Source organism: Globicephala melas, chromosome 11 (genome assembly GCF_963455315.2).
Source record: "Globicephala melas chromosome 11, mGloMel1.2, whole genome shotgun sequence".
In the NCBI taxonomy this organism is placed as follows: Eukaryota; Metazoa; Chordata; class Mammalia; order Artiodactyla; family Delphinidae; genus Globicephala; species Globicephala melas.
In genome coordinates, this window is record NC_083324.2 from 92,730,000 (window position 1) to 92,742,636 (window position 12,637).

The window sequence follows — 12,637 nt, forward strand, 5'->3', positions numbered from 1 at the left end:
AGAAGACATACAGATGGCCAAAAAACACATGAAAGGATGCTCAACATCACTAATTATTAGAGAAATGCAAACCAAAACTACAATGAGGTATCACCTCACACCAGTTAGAATGGGCATCATCAGAAAATCTACAAACAACAAAATGCTGGAGAGGGTGTGGAGAAAAGGGAACCCTCTTGCACGGTTGGTGGGAATGCAAATTGATACAGTCACTATGGAGAACAGTATGCAGGTTCCTTAAAAAACTAAAAACAGAACCACCATACGACCCAGCAATCCCATTACTGGGCATATACCCAGAGAAAACCATAATTCAAAAAGACACATGCACCCGAGTTCACTGCAGCACTACTTACAATAGCCAGGTCATGGAAGCAAGCTAAATGCCCATCGACAGACGAATGGATAGAGAAGATGTGGTGCATATACACAATGGAATATTACTCAGCCATAAAAAGGAATGAAATAGGGTCATTTGTAGAGAAGTGGATGGACCTAGAGACTGTCATACAGAGTGAAGTAAGTCAGAAAGAGAGAAACAAATATCGTATATTAATGCATATATGTGGAACCTAGAAAAATGGTACAGATGAACCGGTTTGCAGGGCAGAAATAGAGACACAGATGTAGAGAACAAACGTATGGACACCAAGTGGGGGGGAAGGGGGTGGTAGTGGTGGTGGGATGAATTGGGAGACTGGGATTGACATGTATACACTAATATGTAGAAAACAGATAACTAATAAGAACCTGCTGTATAAAAAATAAATAAATAAAATTCAAAAAAAAAAAAAGAATGGCAATCAGTAATAACAGACAAACAAACAGAAACAGATGTGTAGCTGCCCTTAACTTTCTATCAGTCAGGTCACACTGTAGCCTCCACTCAACTCAGCACCTTTTAGAAGATGTCAGCCTTTCTGGAGGGCTTTTAAGAGAGGATTTTCTATTTTGCCCAGTGAGTTAATGGGAGATGTCAAATGATCTGAAAGCCACTGAGCTGCTCGAAGATTCCACATGTCAGTTATGCAAATGCTGCAGGATTCAATAACTCCATTCTCGTCCTATTTCACCCGATTTAGCTTGTTCTGATCACTCAGTTCAGCTTGGTGACTGTTACTTAATTTCAGTTTTCTTTATGGGAGGGTTCAGAATCCACAGAAAAAGCCCACTGACCTGAGCCATTCCCTCCCAGGCTTTGTGGATGTGAAGATGAGCGGACACAAGTGCCCTCTTTTTTTTTTTTTTTTTTTTGGCGGTACACGAGCCTCTCACTGTTGTGGCCTCTCTCGTTGCGGAGCACAGGCTCCGGACGTGCAGGCCCAGCGGCCATGGCTCACGGGCCCAGCCGCTCCGCGGCATGTGGGATCTTCTCGGACCGGGGCACGAACCCGTGTCCCCTGCATCGGCAGGCGGACACTCAACCACTGCGCCACCAGGGAAGCCCACAAGTGCCCTCTTCCCTCTCTGCTCTCCTCTCTGGTCCCCTCTCCACTCCATCCTTCATCACAGTCAAAGGTGAGGAGGGTGCAGATGCTGCTGCAAGGCTGCAAAAGCCAGGCGGACAAGGAAGCTCCTCCTAAACTTCACTCAGGTCTATTTTCCTCCCTTCTTTCTCTCAAGTGATTCACAGGGACACACGTCCAGGGCACCCTCAGTCAGCCAAAGTTGAACTGAATTCATAGAGCCTTTGATTGTTATTCCGTTTTTTAGAAAGTGCTTTTGCAGCAGAAGAAATTACCTAGCCTGGGAAGGTACCAGCTCACACTTAGCCATCAGCCCTTAGATTTGGGGGGAGATACTATTTGCCACCTTGGAACTAGGCTTCGGTGTATCGAGACTCATAACACTGATTTTCCCAAACCACCAACAGTATGCAAGCTACAGTCAGAAGTCAGGACTACTGCATTTTATTGCCTGTGCTATAAGCATGAAAAATGGATTTCAAGTTTCTCCCTTGAACACTGTATTATGATTTAAAGCAGCACATAATCCTCTGTACATATTATTATTTTTTTTATTTTTATTTTTGCAGTACGCGGGCCTCTCACTGTTGTAGTCTCTCCCATTGCGGAGCACAGGCTCTGGACGCGCAGGCTCAGCGGCCGTGGCTCACGGGCCCAGCCGCTCCGCGGCATGTGGGATCTTCCCGGACCGGGGCACGAACCCGCGTCCCCTGCATCGGCAGGCGGACACTCAACCACTGCACCACCAGGGAAGCCCCATATTATTTTATATTCTGCCTATAGTGTGAACTACTTAGGAGCATAAAATACAGGTTTAGAATACTCTTTCTTTCTAGCATATTAAATTCTGAATAAGAGAGAATAACACATTAGGTTTCATGGGGATGATCAGGTCATCACTTTTCCACCTCCCCTATCTCACTCCCCACCCCCCTGCCACCGCAAAGACAACAGCTATATAAGAGGCGGCCATCATAGATACCAAGGAGGAAAGAAGAGGGAGAATATTGGTAATTTTCAAAGGCGGGTCCTACATCTCATCTGCCCTATGATGCTTGGTGTGGATCTCATGCTGTATGTATAGATTCCAACTATCAACAATTACCAGTGCTTTAACCTTAAACCCTTCTGATTCCCAGACTCAACACGCATTAAGGAAAAGAAAGCAGTGACAGCTATTTCAACCAACTTCTTCATTCAACTTAATGTGTTTTTCCATAGTCACAAACACTCTGAAAACCAACTGACTAAACTCCTGAAAGCTGGGTCCAAGTTCTTTCTAGGAATAGAGTATATATTGCTTTAGTGATTAATCCACATAACCACATTCAAATTAACTTGGACCCTAGAAGATGTGAATTCCCAACTGCTACAGAGAGACACATGCACATGCTCACACTGACATTTATCACACACGGAAGAGTTCCATCTCATGTCGTCAGAGTGCACAGTGCGCGCCCATAGAACTTAGGACTGTACGGTAGATAGGAAAACCTATGGTTTCTAGGTCAGAGACTATATCCAGGGGGCACAGGCTGAGACACGATCCCGGGGCTAAACGTAACCCATAATTATATTCTGCTTGGTCTGTCCAATGTTTAACAAATTCGGAATTTTCATTTTAAAAAAATCCAGATTTTTTTAAAAATAAGATCTGACAAACTGGTCTTTCATTTCTCCAAAACAAGAGGGGACTGAAGCTGAAGAGTGGTGACCCCTTTTGATAAAGGATGGACTTTCCATCTCACCCCAGTTCCCAGCACTCCCTGTTAACAATCTTAGAACTGCCTGCTTCCCTTATGTTCAATACCTGCCTGGCCCCAGGTGTGCATTTGAGTTTGTGGCTCCTTTTCTAGGTAGACCCACTTTATGCTTCCCCAAATGGTATGGGCTGAATTGTATCCCCCCAAAATACAAATGTCGAAGTCCTAACCCCCAGCATCTCAGAGTGTGACCTTATTTGGAGATAGGGTCTTTACAGAGGTCATCAAGTTAAAACAAGAGGATGAGGGTTGGACCTTAATCTAAGATGACTGCTTTCCTTATAAAAAGGGGAAATTTGGACACAGAGATACACACGCTGGGAGAAGATGAAAGCAGAGACCAGGAAGGCCAAAGACTGTCAGTGAACCACCAGAAGCCAGGGGAGGGGCCTGGAACAGATTCTCCCTCACTGCCCTTAGAAGGAACCAACCCTGCCGACACCTTGATTTCAGACTTCCAGGCTCCAGAACTGTGAGACCATACAGTTTTGTTGTGGAAGCCACTCAGTTTGTGGTACTCAGTTATGGTAGCCCTAGAAAATGAATACTCCCAGCAGCTGAAATTAAGTCAGCATCTCCTTTGATTGTTGGCAAGAATCATAGGTGAGTGGCCTGAACCACCAGCTATGTCTGGCCTAGGAAAAGGACATCACAGGAGAAACATCCTTTCCAAAACCCAGCACGGTTTCCAAAGAGTTTCCCCGTAGGGATGCTTCCCATTTTAAGGCAGGGCTATGCCTGCTCCAGCTCAGAGGGAGGCTGAAAACATCGTGGTCAACCATGACTGCAAAAAAGATGATGACAACCTGCTGTATAAAAAATAAAATAATAGAAATAAAGTTTAAAAAAAGGAAAAAAAAAGATGATGACAGTTCACCCGAGTGGGACATGGATATCTTAAGGGTGAAGAGATATTTTAGGGGAACAAGTATGTCACGGAGGCAAATTGCCCGAATCCTTATTTATTCCTGAGCTTAATTTAGATTAATATACTCTTACGTATACTGCAAGGCACCTCCCATTCTATTGTCCTTCCCAGGCTTTCTCTCCCCCTGTCTGATCCAAACCTTACAGAAGGTATTGGAGGGGACTGAGGGAGGGGCCTCAGTTGGAGAGGACTGGACAGCTGGGTCTGAAAGGCTGGCTGTTCCCAAGAGAAGGCTTAGGCGCACTGGCTGTTGAGTAACCAAGAACAGATCACGTTTCAGGGTCTTAGCTCCTTTTTAAAAAAATAAGTAGTCTTAGTGACTTACAGGATGATTCACTTTCTAAAGGATGTTTCAGAAGCAAAAGGACAACTCCTTTAGGCATCAGACTTCTATTTAGTCCCTCAAAACTCCATTCCCAATGGTCTTGAGCGCCATCCTTTAGTTGTGTGTGGGGGGTCATTTCTTCAATCAATGCCCCAAGCTGGAAAGTAAGTGGCTTAGGCCATATCAGCTGTCCCCTGACTGATCAAGAAAGAGGTCATCCTCACTATGAACACTGAGAAGTATGTCTCCATGTCTAATTTTTTAAATAATGATTTTTTTTGGGGGGGGAGGAGGGGGTAGTAAGATGTATTTCAAATAAATAACATGGAGTCATGTGGGATGAATATTAATCTTAGGGGAGTAAAAAGCTTGGTAAATGAAGGGAGCTGAAAGTGGACTGGAGAGCTAAGATCACACAGGCTGACCACCTCCTAGGGTTCAGGTTGAAGGGCCCAGAGAAGAGACTCAGAGAGAAAGCAGCAGCATCCTGAATTTGGGGGCTTTGCAGGGGTGAGGGATGGCCCTGAGGTCTCTACCTTTCCACTGACTAGAGAGGTCCCTGGAGAGGAAAGGACCTGCTCACGCAGCCCTAAGAAGGGACCCTCAGACCTGTGGGCTCGAAGCTTCTTGAGAACTCGGTCAATTTAATTTTTTAAGCACGTATCCCCACACATGCCATTTCTTTATTTATAAGTTATATACAAGTACTGATACTACTGCATTGATATATATGTGCATTATAACACAGACACAATCGACTTAAAAAGAATGCCATAAAATAAATTTAAGTCGAAGTTCTACTATTTCATCCCTCGGACACCCCAGCGGACGGACGTGTTGACCCCTTGGTTCTCTGCAACCGGCCTGAGTCTGTAATACACAAGGAGCAGAGAAACGCACACCCAGCTGACAACGTTCATGTCTCAAGGGCAGCCCTCACTTCTCAAATGGCGGTTGGTTGAAACAGTTATTTACCATCAAAGCACCCAGATGACTTGACGACCGAGGTTTAGGAGAGTCTGCCCAATAGCATCAATGAGAAAACGTTTTTGGAAGAACAATATTTTGGCATTCTTAGGTAGAAACTCTCCCTTAATACTTGACATCATTTTACTTGATGTTTCTGCTCCCTTCCCCCAGTTTGGGATTATCCTTGGAGTGCTACATTATTCTTTTATGCTATTAAAACTGTCAGACTAAAATTACGTTTTCTATCTTGCTCACTCCGCGAGGACCGCAGACCTGGCCGTAGGCTTTTCGAAGAGCTTGATATTTCCAGTACATCTCACTACCTCACATAACAGCCAAAGAAAGCCGCAGCCTTGTAGCTTCGGAGATGCAAACTCTACAACGGATTCCTGCAGACTTTTAGTTACTTTTGATGATAATGAAGTTCACGGTTTGCACAAAGTGATCAGATGACCTAATCCCCTCAGATTAGGAAATGCAGACCCAGAGTGAGCAAACATCTGCTTAGGAAACCCTCAGAACCAGAGCTAGAAGCCAAGGCTCTGGGCCTCAGATTAGTTCTCTCTCTACCATGGTCACCTTCCGGTTCTCAGATTTCTCCTTCATTCTCCCCTGGCTTCAGGATAAATGAGTGGCTGGAAGCACCAAGCTGGGTTCTCATTCAAAAGAGAATCGTCCTTAAAATTCCTTTCTAAAGAAGACCTTGAGACGTGGATTAGGCCTCCCCACCAGATTTGCTGAACTCTGTACAACTTTGTTGACTTGCTCAACACTCCTGATGTCCTTTCCTGATGCCCAGTTCCTGTAATCTGGCTGAGATGCCAAGGGTTAGACCAGAAGGAAATAAACTCCCTAGTTGAAAGAGTGAACAAAGAAGAAATGGAGTCAGAGCTCAACACTTGGAATATGCCCAATGCTGTCCTCTCTACCTCCATCGTTCTCTCCCTGGTCAGTGTGTCTTCTTCTACTGACCAGGGTGAACGAGGGTTGGGAATAGACATCACTATGGTGAACGCTCAGTGGATTTTATGAATCCAGAAGAGGAAAGGTTGGGAAAGGGATGATTTCCAAGGATAAATCCTCAAATGCAGAGACCTTCCTGCAGTGCATGGTGGCCTGTGTCTCTTCCCACCTCTGGTTGTGTCACTGCCATAGCCACGTGCTAATCGTGGTGGGATGCTGGTATGGATTCAGGCATGAGAAGCTGGGCTGTGTCTTTTTAGGAGCGTGTTCTGGGACAATGGCCTTTTTCGCTTTGTCAGTTTCCTCCAGGTGGATGGTGCTCTGTGGTGGACAAGCAGAGTGGCCGGCTGCACACATCTGCTTTCCATATCTCCCACCTTTGTCTCTCTCTCCACAGAAGATGCCACCTTGGGCAGCTAGATGTGTTGGCATCTCACATACATCTGCAGAGAAGTTTTCAATTTTCCCCACAATCCTGGGGCTCTGCTTATACCGTCACAAAGCTGGGAAAATGGAAGTGAGGGAAAGAACTAGAATAAAGGATACCCATGCTCCTTTGTCCTAGTCAAAGGATAATGGAAATGAACTTTTGGGAAGAGGGGCTGGGGTCAAGGATCTGCTTCTTCTCTTATTTCTAGTCCCCCAATGGAGAGCCCTATTTGTATCAGGTGTAAAATTGAACAAGCTGGTTCAGGAAGCAGCCTAGAACTATATCCACCCAATCCACTGAACCCCAGAGAGAGAATGCGGCTATATGCAGTGTAGGAAAGGAGACTTGGGGAGCCAGTACCGTTGCCTCCAAGTGCCCGAAAGCATGTGTGTTAAGAGGAGTGAGGTAGCTGCAGAAAGAAAAGAATGTGACCAATGGGTGGGAAATGCATGGACAGAGATTTCACTTCAACAGAAGGAAGTGTTTAAAGTCAGGCTCTTCCACCATGGGACAGGCTCCCTAGAGGAAGTTAGAGAGACTGTTTTAAGTGCTTTACTTATATTGTTTAATTCTTGCAACTCCCCATCTTATAAAGGCACAAAACACAGGGGAAGAGAATAAGTGACTTACACGAGGCTATGGGGCAGTAAGTGGGAAAGTCAGGAGGAAACCCTGGGAGACCTCTACACACTGCATCCAAACAGCGAGCACGGTGCCTGGGCCAAAGTGAAGGTTCACCTGGTGACTATCATTACAGAGGCAGCATCATATATGGCCAAGAGGGAGCTCTCCACAGCCATTCTGTCTGACGTTACGCAGGTAACTCAAGTTCTCTCTCGTGTTCTCATCTGTGAAATGGGCATAGAAATGTCCATTTCATAGGGAAGCTCAAAGATTAAATGAACGAACGCACATAAAATGTTTAGAAGAATGCCTGGCTAATAAGTGTGTCACAGATGTTAGCTAACACCACATAAAGATGCACTAGGTTATGAACACACACGTAAGTGTTTAACGTATTAATATGACATACTGCTTTGCCTGTGTCTGTAATACCCACTCATAGGGGCAATCACTCAAGAAGAGTCCCAGCTCAGTAATGAGGCAACTTTACCCACCACTGATGTCTTCTAGTTGCACAGTCTAGTAGAAAAGTCCACTTATTCGATTGCTTTGTGCTTAAGCAAACCACAGTGCCTAGGTATATAGGTTCTCAATTCTACTGGATGATGGGAATTGTTCTACAGGTGCTTATTCTCCCTAGAAATCTTCCTCTCAGCTTGAACCTTTAGTCGAGTGAAATTTCTAAGACTTTGATGAGTGAAAAAGAGGGGACCATAAAAGCAATCCTGCAGAAGAAATGGAATATTTTCCACGGACTTTTTCTACAGGGAGCTCTTCAGAGACACTCAAAACAGATCTGAGGATGGAGACTGAATTCTTGCACGGAAATCCGTGGAGCCGCGGGCTGCGCTGTCCTACCTGGTGAGCTTGGTGCCGATCTGCTGCCTCAGCTCCAGCCGTTCCTCGTCCGTCTGCCTCGGAAGGATGTTCTTTTCTTCCAGCTCTCGCTTGGAGGGCCTGTTGCTGAGTTTGATGGCTAAGGAGTCCTTCCTGCACACCTTCATGGCCAGGGAGCCTGCAGGAAGGGAGACATGAGGTAATAAGGCTGTCACCAACCTGCTCGGGCTCCCCCCAGGGACAGCCGTGGACCACAAGGTGAGAGGCGGGGAGACAGATATAAGAGCCCAACACCTGAGCGCGGTCAAGACCTCGGTCAAAGGAGGAAAGCTGCAGTATGCGACTTTCATACCGTTCCTGCAATCAGCATGTCCCTTCTACCTCGCGGTACGCTGGGCACGTGCGGGGCACATGGAGAGCCTGTGATTGGATCTCTGCTCCCCAGGAACTCCCCCCCCCCAATGTGGGCAACATCACAAAGGAGGGGAGGACAGACTGCGGAGTGCAAAACAGAATGCAAAGGGCGGAGGAGGCGCGGCCGCCACGTGCAGGGTAAGTGAGGCCAACAGGCAGCAGGCCGGTGGGCATCTGCGTGTGTGGACGCTCAGAGGTGAAGGATAGGCGGGGGAATCACAGGAAACAAAAGAGATCAGCTACAGTGGGGCTGGAGGGTACAGGCAAGTAAAGTTGGGCAAAGTGGGGTCCGTGTGGGGTGGGAGAGGGGGCAAGCTCATGGAAACAGGCAATATTCTGGGTCTGCTTTTCCTTTTATTTCCTCACATCTGGAATAAATCCATGATTCTCAATCAGGAGTGATTTCTGCCCCCACCAGGGACATTTGGCAAGGTCTAGAGACATTTTTGGTTGTCAAACTCGAGTTTGCTGGGGAGGGTGCTACCGGCACCCAGTGGGTAGAGGCCAGGGATGCTACCAAACATCCTACAGTGCACAGGGCAGCCGCCATGACAAAGAATTATCTGGCCCAAGATGTCACTTGTGCCAAGGTTGAGAAACCCTGGTATAAAGCGTTCCATTCTCCGGGCAGGAAACAGTGAGCAGAGGCTGGGCAACAGCTCCTTCCCTCACGGCCCATGTGGGCCTTCGGCTGCCCCTCCAGGGTTCTCTCCTCAACACCAGGACTATTTCCATCACTCAGGTTTAGCGAGCTGTCTGAGGCCTGGTGAGCTGTGAGGCAAGAGGAAGAGACCGGGAAGCAGCAAGTCTGGGGGGCTCCTTTGGACCTTATAGAGTAAGTACTTATCTTCCTTCTTTTGCCACTGCTTTTAGAACGTGGGTTTTGGAATGAGACACAGGCAGCTTCAACTCTCAGCACTGCCACTTAGTAGACGTGAGTCTCTGGGCAAGTCCCTTACTTCTCCATTTTCTCCCCTCACCTGTAAAATGGGGCAGTAGTTTATGCCCCTGAGTGTTGTCAGATGTAGATGAGAATAAAACCTTAGCATATCGTCAGGCACACAGTCGGTAAAAGGTTGCTATCATATAAGTTCACGCATTAAAAAGTTGATCACTGAAATTTAAGTTCAGTGGTTGAGGTATGCTTAAAAATGAATTGGTTCCATATACAATGGTTAGTATTTTTATATATTTTGTAGACTGGAATTGAATTTTAAGGTGCCTCCCCTCCTTGCTTTTTTTTTTTTTTTTTAATTGATGGGGTGTTGCAGCCCAAGGGAAGCCATCAAAGAAAAAAAGAGACATCGAAAAGAGGCGAGAGATGGTAGCACGATGCTGTCATTTTTAGAGCTCTGAGGCTGTTCAGAGGACAGTTACCCTTTCGTCTTACTAATGAAGAAACAGTAACCTCGGACCTCAGATTAGAACCCACAGAGGTGGGCAGCTCTTCCCGCCAGCCACGCCCCTCCCACCCTCAGCGAAGAGTTTAGATGCACCCACTGGTATACAGCGAGCTGTCGTCGTCCTCATCCTCTTCCCCTTCTCTTGTGTACAGGCAAGAAGAGTCTTCGTAGTCTGATTCATGAGGCACATTTTCTTTATTGTCATCACATTCAATCACAACAGTTGGCACTTGTCTTATTTCCGGAAGGCCCAGAGGTCCTGCTTTTGTGACACTGTCACCCGAGTGCAAACCAGAGCTGTGGTAAGAAGTAGAACAGGGTACCCGCTGCTCAGAGCTGTTTAAAGAGAAAAGAGCACATTTATTCTGTCTAACGTGTCGTATTAAATGCATCAGAACCTTTTAAAAACTTAGCCATTATGTCCTAAGAGACAAAAGGTCTACTGGGCAATTCAAGTCTCATTTCTCACCTAACAGCTAACTGTTTAGGGGCAGCTGAGTTACTGGATGGTGGTAGCAGCACAGAATAGGAAATGAGAATTCTACTGCCCTGCGGATGGACGGTGGTGACGGTAGCACAGTAATGCGAATGTACGAGAATGCCACTGAACTGTATACTTTAGAGTGGGGAAGATGGTGAATTTCATGTCCTGTGTATTTACCGCAATTTAAAAAATAAAAAATTTTAAAAATAAATTTGACTCTTTTTATTTCTGGTTAAGAGCAACAACCCCAATGGTCAAAGGAAGGTTCGTTTGCAACCCACATGTCTTAAAGGAGTAAAAGGGTTAATTTGATGGTGAAGTGAGAGACCCAGGAAAGAAAGAGACAATACATGAAGCTCCAGCTTTCAAAGCTATACAGCATGACTGGTAGGGGCTGACTGAAATGTCACGGATGGAGATGCAGAGAAACAGAAGAGGTGGGACCATCAGGCTGGAGACCCACGCATGACATCGGGGTGGACATGGGCAAGGGCGACTCAGACCAAGTTCTCTCCCAAGGACCATGTCAGACCCTCAGCAGACACAGGCAACGCCAGTCTGGTTTTTCAGCAGGTCAGTGTTCCCAGCAGCAATGATGATCGTATTTTTGGTTTTACCTCTTTAATTGAGCCAACTCAGATAAAAAATATTTTTTAATTAAAAATGATCTGCTTCTTAATAAAAGCCACATGAGTTTCATTGTAAGAAAATCAGGAAATGTGTATTATCAAAAATAAAGAAAATTAGTTATTTTCTTATTAGAGTCTATCCAAGGTTCCTACAGCAAGTTAGAATCCTTTTTATGACCGGCTCTGAATGAAGTCCAGCAAGAATAATGGAGCCTGAAACCCACAGTTAAATTTTATAACTTTTTTTTCAGATGAACTTCAAGTGGAATTTATGTCTTTCATTTAAGGAATTTCTAAACATAGGAAACTGAATGCATTTTACCATCCAACAGTGTTTGACGTGTTAAGAAACGGAGTGTGAGGCTATGCTGTCTAGCAATAATTTTACGTTAGAACATCTTATCTAAAAGAAAACTCTTAAGGACATGTGAATGCATGCTAGGTCTCCTTTAAAACCTTCCTTACATTTTATTTTTTTTAAAATGTGTCTAATTTCTAAATCTCAGCTTTTTATTTCTTTTTTTAAAATTATTTATTTATTTTTGGCTGTGTTTGGGGCTTTGTTGCTGTGCACAGGCTTTCTCTAGTGGCGGTGAGCGGGGGCTACTCTTCGTTGCAGTGCGTGGGCTGCTCACTGCAGTGGCTTCTCTTGTTGTGGAGCACGGGCTCTAGGCGCATGGGCTCAGTAGTTGTGGCACACGGGCTCAGTAGTTGTGGCGCATGGGCTCTAGAGTGCAGGCTCAGTAGTTGTGGCACATGGGCTTAGTTGCTCCGTGGCATGTGGGATCTTCCCAGATGAGGGCTCAAACCCGAGTCCCCAGCACTGGCAGGCAGATTCTTAACCCCTGCGCCACCAGGGAAATCCCTCATTACACTTGATTGCTATGTCTAATTTAAATTCAATTCACTTTCTTCCTTCCATTGTTTCCAAACGGCTGTTTTTCTCTTTGTATTTTTCTCATAAGTCTTTAGTGACACAAATGGCAAATCTAGTTGACACATCATGAGCTATGGTGTTCAAGGAAATGAACTAAATCAACTTAAAAAAAAAACTTCAACCACTGAATAAGATTAAATCAATCACATGTTTATAAAAATGCAGCATCTTAATTAGACATTAGCAGGTTAGGGGGCCCATTTGCCACCTAGTTTAATAGGAATGGCAGTGAGAACAAGAAGGTGGAGTACAGAATGGATGGTCTCGCATGACAAATCCAAGAGCTGGCTGAAAGGTGACGGACTACACCACCTCCCGAGGCGGCCCTTCCATCAGACAACGACACTGGGCTCCAACCGCGCTTGGGTTTCTACACTGGGTATTAAGGGAAGTTGGTGTGGAAGAAGCAAAACTGTAACTCCGTGGCCCCTGTTTTGCCCCACCCCTGCTCTCTCCCCTCCCTGC

The 12,637-nt window shown here is 45.7% G+C and overlaps 1 protein-coding gene across 9 annotated transcripts in view; it reads right to left on the minus strand.

Moving 5' to 3' along the window:
- PHACTR1 (phosphatase and actin regulator 1) overlaps positions 1–12,637 on the minus strand; it is a 539,914-nt gene that overhangs the window by 33,850 nt on the left and 493,427 nt on the right. For 8 of the 9 annotated variants that reach the window (XM_060308258.1, XM_060308254.1, XM_060308256.1 and 5 more), the window contains 2 exons: positions 10,220–10,458; positions 8,327–8,483 (listed from right to left, as the gene is read on the minus strand). In XM_060308258.1, coding sequence (XP_060164241.1) covers positions 8,327–8,483; positions 10,220–10,458 — 396 coding nt within the window. The remainder of the gene's footprint in view (positions 1–8,326; positions 8,484–10,219; positions 10,459–12,637) is intronic. The other variant, XM_060308257.1, reaches the window with a different exon arrangement.